Below are 15,109 nucleotides of genomic sequence, written 5' to 3' on the forward strand. Positions count from 1 at the left end.
TCTTTTCTAGTTTCTCTTGTGTGTTCTTCTTTGACCCATTAATTGTTTAAGAGTGTGCTAGTTCATTTTCGTATATTTGTGGATTTTCCAGTTTTCTTTCTGTTATTGATTTCTAGTCTCATTCCATTTTGATTAGGAAAGATATTTTGTAAGAGTTCAATATTTTTACATGTATTAAGACTTATTGTGTAGCCTAACAAATGATTTATCCTGAAGAATGTTCCATGTGCCCTTGAGAAGAATGTGTGCTCTGCTCTTCTTGAGCAGTGTTTTGTACGTGTCTGACTGGTTTGTGGTGTTCAAGTGTCTTATTCCCTCCAGTTGTTCTATCCATTTTTGATAGTTGGGCATCTAAGTATCTAACTACTATTGTAGAAAACTCCATTTTTGCTTCATATATTTTAGGGCTGTGTTAGGTGTGTATGAATTTATAATTGTTATATCCTCTTGCAGCATCAAACTTTGTATCAATATAATGTCCTTCTTTGTCTCTTGTAAACTTGTTAGATTTAAAGTCTCTTTTATGTTACTATTTGCATGGAATATTTTTGCCATCCTTTTACTTCCAGCTCTTTTGTATCCTTATATCTAAGTGATTCTCTTGTAGCATATGTATGGATGCTGGGTTATATCCAGTCATCCAGTTTGTGCCTTCTCATGTTTAAACTTTAAATAGATTAAACAGGAGAGTTTAATCCATTTACATCTAACCTGCTAACTAATAAATAAAGATTTATTTCTGCCATTTGTTTTCTGCATGTCCTATTTTTTTGTTCCTCGGTTTCTCTATACTGTCCTTCTTTGTTATTTGATAATTTTTTTGTAGTGTATCACTTTGATTCCCTTGTTTCTTTTACTGTATGTTTTTAGTTATTTCTGGGTTGTTACTTGGGAATTACAATTAACATCTTAAATTTATAACAAGGTTGTTTAAATAGTATCAACCCAGCTTCAATTGTATACAAACACTCTCATTCTATACATCTCTTTTCCTTCCCCTTTTTAGTATTACTGTCACAGTATACATTTTTATACATTGTATACCCATTAATATATATTTAAAATTATTGTTTTATATACTTGCCTATTGTCATATAGGAAAAAGAGAGAAGTTACAACCCCAATAAAATGCAATAATATGGACTTTCATACTTACCTATGTAGTGGCCTTTATCTGTGTTCTTTATTTTTAATTATGTCGTCATTTTACTGTCTGTATACTTTTATCTCAGCCTGAAAGACTCTTTTCAGCATTTCTTCTAGGGCAGGTCTACTGGTAATGAATTTCTTCAGCTTTTGTTTCTATAGAAATATTTATTATTATTATTATTATACTTTAAGTTCTAGGGTACATGTGTACAACGTGCAGGTTTGTTACATATGTATACATATGCCACGTTGGTGTGCTGCACCCATTAACTCGTCATTTCCATTAGGTATATCTCCTAATGCTATCCTTCCACCCTCCCCCCTCCCCATAATAGGACCCGGTATGTGATGTTCCCCTTCCTGTGTCCAAGTGATCTCATTGTTCAATTCCCATCTATGAGTGAGAATATGCGATATTTGGTTTTCTGTTCTTGCAATAGTTTGCTGAGAATGATGGTTTCCAGCTGCATCCATGTCCCTACAAAGGACACAAACTCATTCTTTTTTATGGCTGCATAGTATTCCATGGTGTATCTGTGCCACATTTTCTTAATCCAGTCTGTCACTGATGGACATTTGGGTTGGTTCCAAGTCTTTGCTATTGTGAATAGTGCCGCAATAAACGTAAGTGTGCATGTGTCTTTATAGCAGTATGACTTATAATCCTTTGGGTATATCCCCAGTAATGGGATGGGTGGGTCAAATGGTATTTCTAGTTCTAGATCCTTGAGGAATCGCCACACTGTTTACCACAATGGTTGAACTAGATCTTAATTTATGTTTCATTCTTGAAAGATAATTTTGATGGATATAGAATTCTTGGTTACCATTTCCCCCAGAACTTTTAATATCCAACTGCTTTCTGACCTTAAAGGTGTTTTAATGGAAGTCAGTTTTTAATCTTATCAAAGATCCCTTGTATATAACAAGCCATTTCTCTCTTGCTACTCTCCAAATTATTTCTTTGTCTCTGGATTTCAGCAAGCTGGGTGTAATGTGCCTTGGTGTGGATCTCTTTGAATGTATCCTGCTTGGACTGCATTCATTGTACATCTTAGATGTGTATATTAATTTCCTTCCTCATGTTTGGGAACTTTGGGACCATTATTTCTTCAAATAAATATTTAGAGAAACCTTTTTCTCTTTTTCTCTCTGGAGCTCCTGTGAGTATGTTGGTATGTTTCATGGTATCCTATAAATCCTTCAGGCTCTTTTCATTTTTCTTCACTCTTTTTTCTTTCTGCTCCTCAGACTGGTTAATTTCAAGTTTGCTCATCTTTCCTTCAGCCTGCTCAAAACTACTGTTAAACCCTTTCAGTGAGTTTTTTGTTTGTTTGTTTCAGTTATTGTACTTGCCAGTCCAAGAGTTTCTGTTTGACTTGTTATTATAGTTTCTGTCACTTTATTCTCATTTTGTTCGTACATCATTTTCTTGATTTCCTTTAGTTTTTCATCCATAATTTCCTTTAGTTCATTGAACATATTTAAGGCATTTGACATAATGTCTTTGACCAATAGTTCTAATATCTGATCTTCCTCGGGGATACCTTCTTCAAATTCTTTTTTGTTCCTGTGAATGGACTCTTCTTTCCTAATTCTTCATATGTTTTGTAGATCTTTCTTGATCATAACTGGACATTTTGAGTGTTCTGTTGTGGTAATTCTGGAAATATATTTCTCCCACTCATTAGGGATTATTGAATCTTCCTTGTTGAGGGCTAGAACCATCTGTTTGTGACTTTTCCAAATTATTTTTGCAAGGTGTGTTCCTTGTTGTGTGTTGTCACTGAACTTTCTGTTCCATTGTTCCTGCAGTCAGCCAGTGACCTGACAAAGATTTCCATAAATGTCTGGCTACCAAAGTGGAGGGAAAGTATTGCCTTTTATAATCTCCTGGAAGCTACTTCAGCCTGTGAGGGTTGAAACAATGACTGCCAGCCTTTGTGATAGCCTGTCAGCAATCAAAAGGAGTATCAGTGCTCAGGACACAGTGCTGATGGTCAGAGGACAAGGTCCTTATTGCCCATCCTGGCTTCAGCAAGCTGCACCTTGAATATGACCCAGCCCTGCTTCAACTTTTTGTGGCAGAGGTGGGAGGTGAGGGGTGGCAACCAATATCTTATGAGAGGCTGAAATTCACTGAAATTGATTCACATTTACCAGCTTCTTCACCAGTCTTTCTCCTTGGTGCTGAAAGCATTTGACTAGACCCCAGAGTTCCAACATATTTGATTCATGTAAGTTCTATGGTTATTTAGGTAAGGGGATACATTTTTGGAGCTTCCTGTTCTGCCATCTGCTGTCTAGAGATAGGGTTTTATTTCTTTTGGATAAATACTTAAGAGTGAAGTGGGAATTATGTTTAAATCTTTAGAAACTACTAAACTGCTTTCCAAAGTGGTAGTACCATTTACATCCCCACCAGCAGTGTGTGCAAGCTCCAGTTGCTCAGGGTACTATATCTTTCCCAATAGTGGGAATGGTCAGGCTTTTAAATTTTAGACATTCTAATAAATATGAAGCTATATTCTATTGTGGTTTTAATTTGCATTTCCGCAGTGCCTAATGATGTTGATTGTCTCGTCATATTCTTATTTGCCATCCTTATTCCATATTTCTCCTTTTGAGAGGCATCTGTTCAATCTTTTGCTCATTTTTAATTAGGTTGTTTGCTTTCTTACTGTTGAGTTTTGAGGGTCCTTTATATATTCTGAATACAAGTCCTTTATCAGATAATGTGATTTGGAAACATTTTCTTCCAATCTGTGGCTTATGTTTTCATTCTTTTAACAGAGTTTTTTGGAGATTATTATTAATCTACTAATTATTATTATTATTAGGTGGGTCATCGTATTTAATCATCGCAAAATAGCAGACAGTCTATTACTATTTCTGTTTTACAGGTGAAGAAATTAAGGCTTAGAGGAGTTAGTCATTTGCCCAAGGTCACAAATTAGAAAGTAATGGAATGAGAATTTGGACGCAGGACCATCCGAGTCCATAGCCTGGGCCCTTCTCTCCAGTTCTGGGCTCATGGCTACCCTGTAGTGCTGGGATGGAGCCTCTCTGGGATGTTTGGCCCCACTGCCACTGCTGCTAGTGATGCAGGCCTGCCGAGCCCCTCCTGTGTCCCCATCTTTCCATCTCCTTCCTCCAGGCTGGTGGAGGAAGTGAAGGAGCTGTGTGATGGCCTGGAGTTAGAGAACGAAGATGTGTACATGGCAACCACCTTTGGGGACTTCATCCAGCTGTTAGTGAGGAAGCTGCGAGGGGATGATGAGGAGGGCGAGTGCAGCATTGACTACGTGAGTGCTGGGCCCTCCCTGCAGCAGGCCCTGCAGAGCCCTCAGGCAGCTGCATCTATGACTACATAAGACAAGAGGGGAAACCTGAGCATTCAGAAAGCCAGGGCCCCAGGAGCCCACCCTTCAGTTTCCCACACTCTCCCTGCACCCAGGATAGCCGGGGGATATCAGTACAGTGGGGCCAACTCCCAAAGGATGTTGCTGTCTGATGCTCAGGACATGGTCCAAACTCTGAGTCCCAAGGCATGTGATCAAGATATTCAGAAGAGACTTTTAGTTCCCAGTAAAGAAACAAATAATCCTTGCATTCAACTTGTGTGTATGGAAGTGTGATCAGTAATTGAAAATCTATTCTTTAAAGAGATTAAGAAATCTTCCCTGAGCTATCTTGATAGACTGCCACCTCCCATAAGAATGGACTTTGGCGTAGTTTGTTTGGCGGGTAGATTGGAACAAAAGTGGGTGAAGAAAGTACAGGGGGCCAAGGTGGACCCCAGAGTGTCCTTGGGATTGAGGACAAATGACTGATGAGCAGATTTCAGGAAGAGGATGGCGTCCCAGAGGTGCCTGCGTTCAGGCAGGAATTGCCAATCCACAGGGATGTGAGTGGTGGGGGCTGCCAAGGGCCTCACTACCCACTGGCATTTCCTCTGTCTGAGAGTCCTCTTAGCCCACCCTAAGAAGGCTGAGGAACCAGCCCAAGGTGGCACGAGGAGTAGGTGGAAGTGCAGGGCTCCCGCCAGGCAGCCTGGCCTCAGAGCCTGTCCTTCATCTCTCTCCTGCTCAGCTGTTACACACATGCAGCTCTGAAGCCCCAGGAGGCCACTGGGCAGTGCGCGTGTGTGGCTGTGTGGTCCTCTGTGTATGCCTCCTGTGGCCTGCATGGGTTTGTGCTTGTCACTGGGGCCTTTCTTTCAGGTGGAAATGGCAGTGAACAAGCGCACCCTCCACATGCCCCACCAGCTCTTCATCGGGGGGGCGTTCGTGGATGCTGAGGGCGCCAAGACCTTTGAGACCATCAATCCCACCGATGGAAGTGTGAGTGCAGGCCCAGCGCCCCTTCTCCACATTCCCCAGCCTCCCTGTCCTTCCTTCCCTGCCCCCACTGGCCTCTTGGGGTCCTGACCCTGAGAGCCTCTGCTTGGACGCATGCCTTTGAGAGGGACGGGAAATGATGCCAGTTCGTTTCCAACCAACCCTACTACAGTGGAGTAGAGAGGAGGTGCAGGGTGGTGGTGGGAGGCAGGAGGGCTCAGAAGGGTCTTGCACCTGCTTTAGAGACTGGGAACAGAGTTCCTCCTACCCCAAGGAAGAAATTAGGCCACTGCCACACCTCCACACTTCAGCAGTAGCCCCAGTGTGAGAACTACTTTGTCTAATACTTGAGCCCTCCGCCATTAGGACATTCTTCCTCAACTTGAGTCCCGTGTTTGCCGCTATCTCTTGACCGTGACCTTGTGGCATCATGAGCCAAAGCATGCCTATGGTAGATACACACATGAGTATATCTGAAACACAGGTTTCAAAGCCAGGCTTGCTCTTATGACTGCACACTGATATTTTTCCATCCTGTCTATCCAATAGAATCAGCTGAGTCCTTGCAGAAGACAGAGAGCACACTCAAAATGAGTCATTTGAGGGGAGTTAATGAAAGACTCATCTGTAAAGGGAGAAGGAGGGGGTAGGGCCACAGGCAGGACAGTGCAGTGCCCTTGGGATGGAGCATCAGGAGGGGCTGAGGATGGGGCCTTGGCAGAAGGGGCATAGCTGTCTGTGGTGGCAGACAGGAGGCAATGGCTTTGCCCTCCCACCCCAGAACCCACTGGCTCCCCTCACCACACCCAGTAGGCACCGAGGTGAGGGAACCTGCATGGATGGCACACTCAGAGCAGGAACAGGGTCAGGACCATGGGGTGTAGACACACAAACAATCCTCTCCCAGGCCCCCATCTTCCCTTCCTGTGTGAGCCCTCCCAGGGCTGCCCTTTGGCCATGCTTCACCTCCACACCTGCCCATGTGGTTGGGGGCCACCTCAGTGGGGCCCCAGGAGGAGGCCAGGGAGGCGGGCAGGGGTGTCTGTGTGCAACTGGCTGAAAGAGAACTGGTCATGGCTCTGCTTCCACTATAGGTCATCTGTCGGGTATCCCTGGCCCAAGTCACCGACGTCGACAAGGCAGTGGCCGCAGCCAAGGATGCCTTTGAGAATGGACGGTGGGGGAAGATCAGCGCGCGGGACCGGGGCCGGCTGCTGTACAGGTGGGAGCCCAACATGCACCTGCCAGCCACTGCCACCATCAGCTTCCAAGAAGGGGGTAGGGGGGGCCCTTTCTGTAGAGGCCCCTTTACCTGCCAGGAGGAGCTGGGTCCTGGGGAGGCCATGGGACCGAGGCCATCAGATGGACCAGGCTGGGGCTCCTTGCCTGAAGCTCAGAAAAGGCTTCTCAGACGAAGGGATGGGAGAAACAGGAGGCATTTCAGCAGAGTGGCCTCGGGAGGTGCCTGGTGGAGGTGAGGAGGTGTGGAAGCCAAGGGCTGCTTCCAAAGTAGGCGCAGGCTGGGCCTCTGAGGCAGGCAAAGCACTTCCCTCACCAGCCTGGGCTGGAGGGGACTTAGCTCCTGCACGCAGAAGACAGCAAGGGCCAGAGAGGGACTGGCTTGGTCTCTGCTTGCTCAGCCTGGCTCTGACTGCTAGAATCTATAGGTCTCACATTTTCTTTAAAAAAAAAAAAAAAAATTAAGCCAGAGAGAAAGGGGCCTTCTCTCCTTAGTTCCAGTTCAGATATCTTAGGCAAAAGGACTTATGATGACTTTAGCTTATGACCACAGAGTGAGAGGGAGGCTCCGAAGAGAGGTGCTGCGCCCCTGGAACCACAGGGCCTGGCGGGAAGGAGCAGTCACCCTCACAGAGGTGGGGTGATGTTCCTGGAAGAAGGAAGGGTGTGGCCAGATGAGCCAAGAGCACAGGCGTCTCGGGGCCTGGCTCTTTCCTGGGGTCCTGGGAACCTCTGGGGGTGTGAAGCCGGGTTATGGCGTGGTCCCAGAGAGGCTTCTCACCTGGCAGGAGAGACCCTGCCTTGGCCTTGCGGTCGGAATGGCTTCTGTTTCTAGTATACTCCAGAGGCCATAAAAGCCGGGGCAGCCCAGCAGCAGGAAACTAGAGAGAAGAGTTGCAAGAACATGGTTTGCAAAACCTAATGGAGGTTAAGGTTGGGGCGGGGAGGGCTGTGGTAGCCAGGCATGCCCAGACTTTCGTAGGTTCCAGTCCCCTTTGCAAGCCCCTCAATTCTAGAAAGGCACTGGCCATGCCAAGCGGTCCCTAGAGCTCCTGGAGGTCAGGCAGAGCTGTGAAACAGGCACGCCAGGTGAACCTCTGGCCTGGGCCCTGCATGCTTTTGGTGGACTACGTGGCCAACAGCGCACGTGGGGTCCCTCCCTGGGCCTCTGCTGCCATCTGGTGGTTTGTGTCATAAGAGAGCCTACTCACCCACAATGACAGTGTGGGAGCACCCTGGGCAGCTGTAAGTGGACCCGTTCCTGCCCTGTGCAAACTCTCAGGCCCCGTGGAGACCTGGGAGTGCCCATTACTGGTTCTGCCTCAGCTCAGCACAACAGAGGCTGGGTCTAGGTGTCCCGGAGGGGGCAGAACAGGAGCTCCCAGATAAATGGCCTCAGAGCACCCTGTCAGGGTGGTGGGACCACCGTTGGTGTAGGGAACACGAAATTCACTGCAGGGATCAGACATTACACAATTGTGGAAGCTGGGAAGAAGGATCCAGAGGGAGAGTTAGACAAGGTTCCTAGGCAGTCCCCTGAACTGGTGGACAGGATAGAACCTCCAGGGAGTAGGAGCAGCTGTATCCAGCTGCCAAGTGGGGCCACAAAGAGGAGCTCTTGGGAAAGACCATGGGGGAGCTGCTGGCTCTGCCCACATACCACTGTGGTCCATGGTCGAGAATCTGACAGTGGTCCAGGCTGCTGGTGGTCAGTAGGCCTGGCTGAGCCTGCTGGGCACCCCTGCATCTGCCCTGCAGACCTTCAGAGGGAGATGGCGGCAGCTTCACTTCTCCTGCACTGCTACCCTGGCACCCAGGGACCGGGCTCTGGGGAGTATGGGTGCCAGGATGTCAATTCAGCAGCCTAACTGAGCTGACAATAGAATAGTCCTGCAAGGCAGCCTCTCAGAGCTTCCCGAATAGTGCACTCGGGTGATGGCTACTTTAGAAAGTGTGTCCTAGGAACCGGATTGATGACACAGCCATGTCACACACAGGTGGAATTGTCTAGAAATGTGGGGGATTCAAGGGATTAGGGCTGATGAAGGAGAAGGATGTGAGCACGGGAGGCATGGCACACCACAAGCTTTAGTGGGCTGCGGGTTGGGCAGGGTTGCGGAAGACGAGCAGTGAGACTGTCCCGAGGCTGCCCTGTGGGCTTTACCATGTCCAGGTGACAACACAGAATGATGCAGCGGGAGCCTCTGGGTCTGAGGGCTGCTAAGGGCAGTAGCAGCTTTCGCCTTATCACCGCAAGGCCCTGTTTTATCAATGGGCAACAGCTGCCGCTTGAGGTTCCTCCGGGTGTGCAAAGCAGCAGGCCCTAAGTGGCTAAAAACATACCTATTTGGGCTACTTTAAGCCTAACTGGGAGTGGGAAAATTTGAGTTTGGTGCCAGCAGGCTTTGGAGCAAATGTGTCTCATTTATATAACAAAGAGGCAGCTCCTCTGTCCTTGCAGCTGGGGAGCCCAGTCCTCTGATGGCCGCTAGATGGTGTTTTCACTTTTTTCCGTACCAATCGGTTTTTCTCAGAAACCGATTTACACATGGGCTCTTAGTGCCCAGGGTGGCCTCACTCAGTTAGTTTTATGCAGCAAACCTGAGCTGCATAAAACTAGCATAAAACTAGCCCAGCAAAACTGGGCACATGCTTCCCGCGTGCCCAGTGCTGTGCTGGAGCTGGGCGCTGCAGAGAGCAGGGAACTGGACAATGCCATGCCTCCTGCAGCCTGGATTCCAGTGGGCAAGCAAATTGTGATGAAATTATCATCTACGTGAATGTCTGTTACAAACTGTAGTGGTGGGGGAGTGAAGAAAGGCAGAGGAGGTTATCAGAGGATGTGACAGGGAGCTCTGATCAGTCAGAATGTAGGTGGGGATTCGGGTCGGCTTCCCAGAGGGTACGGCATTTGAGTCCGTGTCTGAAGCAAGTACAGAAGGCTGGGAGGAGAAACAGGAGTGTGGAAAGAGGGTCCAGATGTGCAACACAGCCCCCCAAAAGCCCCAAGGCTGGAGGTCTGACTGACCTGAGCACCTGGAAGAGGCCGATGTGAGGAGGAGGAGGGAGGCAGAGGGGCTCGGCTCTTGCGGCCCCAGAATGAAGTGGAAATGGGGCCAGGAGCTGCTCGGCCAGGCACAGAGTTGCAGATGCATCCTGAGTGGCGTGGACAGCTGCCACGGGTCCTGGTGGGTGTAGGCAGGTGAGGACCGGAGCAGGCCTGGGGTGCATGTGGGCTTCGTGGTGCCTGTGTGCAGAGGGGAGCAGTGTGGGAAACGGCTGGCAGGCTTTGATCCCACACTCGCCTCTGGGCCCGAGCTGCCCTGTCTGCAAGGCTGAGTTTGCTCTGGGCCTGTGGTCTCCACTTTCCCTGTCCACCCTCCCCCTAGGGGACGAGAGGGGCACCCTCGTAACTCCCAAGCTGCCCAGAGCTGCACATCCATCAGAATCAAGGGAGGGCAACCCGACCTTGGCATGCTCAGACTGGAGCCGGTCTGTGTAAAAGCGCCAGCCCTGCCGTTGCTCCCTAGTCAGTCCTCCTGTGATGGGGACAGGGCCACCTCTCCACCTCTGGAGACGCCAGCCTCAGGAGCACGCCCCCACCACCTTGGTTTACTGGTGCTGGAAAGACAGACAGACTTTCTCCTGGTTCAAGCTTTCTGAAGACAAGCTTGAACTTGTCTTCAAGGAAGGGCGGCCTCTTGGGCCATAACCCGTTTGCTGTCTACAGCAAGTGAGTGAATGCCTCTGTATGATAATTTCAGAGGAATAGGATAAAGTAGTGGATCCACAGATATTTCAGGAAGGAAGGGAGGGAAGAGCAAGGAAAGGAGAGAGGGACAGAGGGTATCATCCTCACAGCCATCCAGTGGAGTAAATGGTGCTGGCCCATTGCATGGATCAGAAACAGAGGTCCTCACATCTGAGAGTGGCAGATCTGGGGTGGAGGGCAGGGCCCCAGCTCCTTGAAGAAGGGCTTGTGAGGGCAGATGAGGCAGTGCCAGGCCTGAGCCCACCTCCCGCCTCCCCTCACCCTGGCCAGGTTGGCAGATCTCATGGAGCAGCACCAGGAGGAGCTGGCCACCATTGAGGCCCTGGATGCGGGTGCCGTCTACACGCTGGCCCTGAAGACCCACGTGGGCATGTCCATCCAGACCTTCCGCTACTTTGCCGGCTGGTGCGACAAGATCCAGGTGGGGCCCAGGCTCCCACCAGTGTGAGCATACACAGACTGGCCCAGCCATATAGGGGAACTCCGAGGGCAGCACAGTAGTCTGAATGCTGCACAGCAAATGACCACAGCTAGTGGCTTGGAACAACACCCATTTATTAGCTTGTGGTTCTGCTGGTGGGAATTCCAGGAAGGCTGGGCTGGGTTCCATGCCGAGGTCTCACAAGGCCAAAGCTAAGGCGCTGGCTGGACTGGGCCTTTTCTGGAGGCTCTGGGGCAGAACCTATATCCAGGAGAGTTCTGGTGTTGATAGAGTTCAGTTCCATGTGTTTGCAGGGCTGAGGGTGCAGGTCCTTCCTGGCTTTAGGTCCCTGCCCAAGGCACTCTATCTCCCAGCAGCAGCAGGTCACTGTCGGGCTTGGGATCCCTGTGACACTCTCTTCTGCCTGCTTTGCTGGGGGCTTCTGCAGTTATTCTGGGTTTATGGGCACCATGTCCCTGCCCTAAGGTCAACAGGGACAGTCAACACCATCACAGGAGGGAGTGCTCACCATATCTTCAGGCCCCCGCCATCAGTTGTGGAACCTGAGGGCCATTTGTAGAGGCTCCCTGGGGAGACTCACCCCTGCAGGGCTCATGGCATCTCTGCCAGATCTGCGCTCCATGGTTCCTCCTCTCCACCAGGGCATGACAGCGACAAGGGAGGTGGGCTGCTTGGTTACCACCCCCACTCTGCTGCCGTGTAGCTTCTGGCTGCAGGTGGCCCCAGGCCTGGGCCTCCTACACATGCTCAACTGCTTAGAGCTGCGGGGAGGGGGGCACCCGACCCCGCCCCCACCCTCACCCTTTCTTTCTCCAATGCCAAAGCTAGAGGTTTTGCTGGTACCAGGACCAGTTTCCACCCAAAGGCTCTGCCTGCCAGGCTCAGGGTAGAGCAAACACCTTGCCCTCCAGCTGCCCTCCTGCCTGTCTCTCAAGCCTCGGGTCACACCTAAGCTGGTAGCTTTAACTTCTTCCTGGAGCCACTGGGGGAGACTGGTTGCCCAGAGGGGAAGGGGTGTGGACCCTGGGCCCCTGGGTGACTGCCCCGTTCCTCTTCCAGGGCTCCACCATCCCCATCAACCAGGCCAGACCCAACCGCAACCTGACCTTGACCAGGAAGGAGCCTGTCGGGTGAGTCCCTGCCCAGGGCGAGGTGCAGCCTCGCGATGCTTTCCACGCAGTACGTGGGGCTATAGCACACAGCCTATGGGAGCTCACAGCACCCTGTGCGTGTGTTTATCAAACAGCCATCCATGTGCTTCTGGAGCACCTGCTCCATACCAGGCATTGTTGTAAGGACTTGAGGACAATTGTATTTAATCCCCCAGTAACACTGGATCAGTCAGGTCCAGGGTGGGAAACAAGAGTAAACCCAAAAAATGTCCAAAATGGGAATGGTGGTCAGTGTTCACAAAGATGAGGAACTCCTGCACAGCACTGAGGAACAGGAAGCATAGAACAAAGGAGGAACAGTCAGAGGATGAGAGCCGCTCAGCAGGAGGAGTGCAGACCCCGCCGGACGCCAAGCATGTAGGCATCGGGAAATGAACCTGGTGTGAGGCACTTCATCTTGCCACCCAGTGGCCCCAGGGCAGGAGTGGGGAGAAAGGCTTGGAATACAGCCACAGGGTTCTGAGTTTACCCTGCCAGTGGAAACTGGGAAGTGACCACTCGAGGCCATACGTCCTGATTTGGCCCTAGTCCTGGTGAGTCATTCACATGCGTGCCTGAGGAGGCTCACCCAAGAGTGCATGGCCACTGTGCTTGGCTGGTGACAGCAAACACCAGAGTGGCAGGTGCTGGCGCAGCCGTGATCCATGATTTGCGCTGGGAACATACATGCAGCTGGACCTAGAGAGCCCCAGCCCTGGGTCCACCCTCACTGCACCTGCACATGGTGCCAGAGGAGGACCTGGCCAGGGTGACCTGGGAGCAGGACCCAGCTGGCATCAGCACCACAGTCATTCCCACCTGCTGTGTGCCCCTTACAGGGTAGGGGACCTCACAGCTGTGGGCATGGCCAAAGGCCCCTCAGCTCCACCTGAATGTGAGAGTGTTTGCAAGGAGAACATGCTCCAATGTCCCTGTGTCACTGACAGCTCATGCAGATGAACAATCAAGTCCTCAGGCACAGGCTGGAGGAGGCTCCTGGGGGAAAGTGGGCTGTGGACCAGGAAACCTCTCACTCCAGAGCCCCAGAGCGGAGCCAGGCTACAGGTGGAGGCATCACCTCCAGGGTCCCCACAGAGGACATCGGGCAATGTCTGCACATGGTTTTGGTTGTCCCAACAGAGGAGGTGATACAGGACAGCCCCCCACAACAAAGAACTGCCCCACCCCAAATGTCAGTGGTGTGGAGGCCGAGAAACCCTGCTATGGGGCAGTGGTCAGAGACCTTTGTCGTGCTTTGAGAGGGGCTGGGCTGGGCAGAGTGGGTCATGGCCCACCTGGGGCCACGGGTCAGAGCCACACTTGGGTCTGTGAGGCTGCCCACCCTCCCAGCTGCCAGCATGGGGTGGGGGGGTGTCCACCCCCATCAGACTGAGGAGGAAACAGACACTCTGTCACCCAGAAGCATCCCTGTGTCACCCTGTGAGGCTGGCCTTTGACCCGGGACTCTGGGCGCCCAGTCAGCACCCCAGTGTGAACACATCCTGCCCTGGGGCCTGGTACAAGCAGCTCACACAGACCAGGGCTCACCCAAAGGCAGGCAGGCAGGGCCACTGCTGACCACGCACCTGGCTGGTCATGATTCTGGAACTAATGGTCTCTGCCTGGCAGGGAGGCCACCACGGCCTCTGGGCTTCACCCCTCCCCACCTTCACAGGGGACCTCGCCTCAGTGGGAATGTTCTGGAGCCAGAACCCAAGGTTGGAATCCCAGCTCCTCCCCTTTCTAGGGCAAGCTCCCAGCCTGTCTGTACTCAGTCTCCCCAACTGTCAAATGGTAATAAAACAGTCCCGTCCTCACTGAGTTGTTTTGATGGGTGAGTGTCAGGTGTCTAGGGCATGGTGTGCTGTGAAGGAGTTAGGAGGGTTAGGTGAGGAAGCCATGCAGGGCCAGGCGTCCTGGGTGATGGGGCTAAGAGGAGAATTCTGTATGTGGTTCTGAGAAGGAGCACTGTCCAGCTGTTTCGGATGTTCGTATTAGGAAATTTACAAGAGACTCACAGATCCACTCTGAATCCTCTTGCCCTTGACATGGAATCAAACTCCTCGCTTGACCTTGCAATCCGGGCCTGGTATCCTGGCCCCCTCCCCAGTCCACTGCGGTTGGCTGTGCTGGCCTCGCAGATCCTGGGCCCTCCGCACTCGTGCCCCGCTGAGCACTTGCACCTGTGTCCCACCTCCAGCCCTCACCAGCTGTCCTCCAGCTCTCATCTGTGATGCATCCCCGAGACCTCTGCTCCCAGCCTGCCCTCTCTAATCTATGACCCCATTCTATTCTCTGTGTGACCATTCAGACTGATGCTGCCCTGTGCCCATGCCTGTCATCATCCCAGCACACCTGCAGCGTCCCATACATAGTGCAGAATGACTGAGTGACCGGACCTAGAGAGCCCCAGCCCTGGGTCCACCCTCACTGGGCCTGCACGCAGTGCCAGAGGAGGGCCTGGCCAGGGTGAGGGGCTGCCCATCTCCTTCCCTGGCCAGTGCCACCGCAAACCCAGCAGTGAGGCTGCCTCATGGGAAGCCCTGTCCCCTAGAGTCCTCAGCCGCATCCTGGCCCAACAGCCGCTGGAGATCCCTAGTGAGCCAAGCGTTTCTTGGGGACACCAAGAAAGCTTGCTTGGTGTCCCCTGCCCAGGCCCCATGCTCCCAAGAGAGAGAAGGAACTCCACCCTCCACCCTCAACATCCACGCAGCTCCCCAGGAGCATCAGAGGGCAGAGGAGGGACAGGCTTAGAGGTGCACAGCAGGAGAATGGCCCCAAGGGAGGGAGGGACAGTCCTAAGACCCACGGGATGGTTGTCCACTCAGTCCACTCAGTCTCCCACTAAGAAAGGCCACTAGGAATCAGAGGCAGTAAGGCTAATGAAGGTCGGTTCTCACAGCAACTGGGCAGGGAGGATTCACCTGGGCCTGGGTCCCACAGCCCTGCTCCGTTGACCCTGTGCCGGGGCCGGCTCTGCATACTCCGGTTCCAGGGTTTGGCCTTTCCCCTGACC

At 51.5% G+C, this 15,109-nt stretch overlaps 1 protein-coding gene across 6 annotated transcripts in view; it reads left to right on the forward strand.

Annotated features, from left to right (window-relative positions):
* Positions 1-15,109, forward strand: part of ALDH1L1 (aldehyde dehydrogenase 1 family member L1) — an 82,473-nt gene that overhangs the window by 43,388 nt on the left and 23,976 nt on the right. For all 6 annotated transcript variants that reach the window (XM_033210936.1, XM_033210940.1, XM_033210937.1 and 3 more), the window contains 5 exons: positions 4,307-4,454; positions 5,373-5,492; positions 6,584-6,711; positions 10,771-10,921; positions 12,002-12,072. In XM_033210936.1, coding sequence (XP_033066827.1) covers positions 4,307-4,454; positions 5,373-5,492; positions 6,584-6,711; positions 10,771-10,921; positions 12,002-12,072 — 618 coding nt within the window. The remainder of the gene's footprint in view (positions 1-4,306; positions 4,455-5,372; positions 5,493-6,583; positions 6,712-10,770; positions 10,922-12,001; positions 12,073-15,109) is intronic.

The sequence above is a fragment of the Trachypithecus francoisi genome, unplaced genomic scaffold (assembly GCF_009764315.1).
Source record: "Trachypithecus francoisi isolate TF-2019V2 unplaced genomic scaffold, Tfra_2.0 Lachesis_group0, whole genome shotgun sequence".
In the NCBI taxonomy this organism is placed as follows: domain Eukaryota; kingdom Metazoa; phylum Chordata; class Mammalia; order Primates; family Cercopithecidae; genus Trachypithecus; species Trachypithecus francoisi.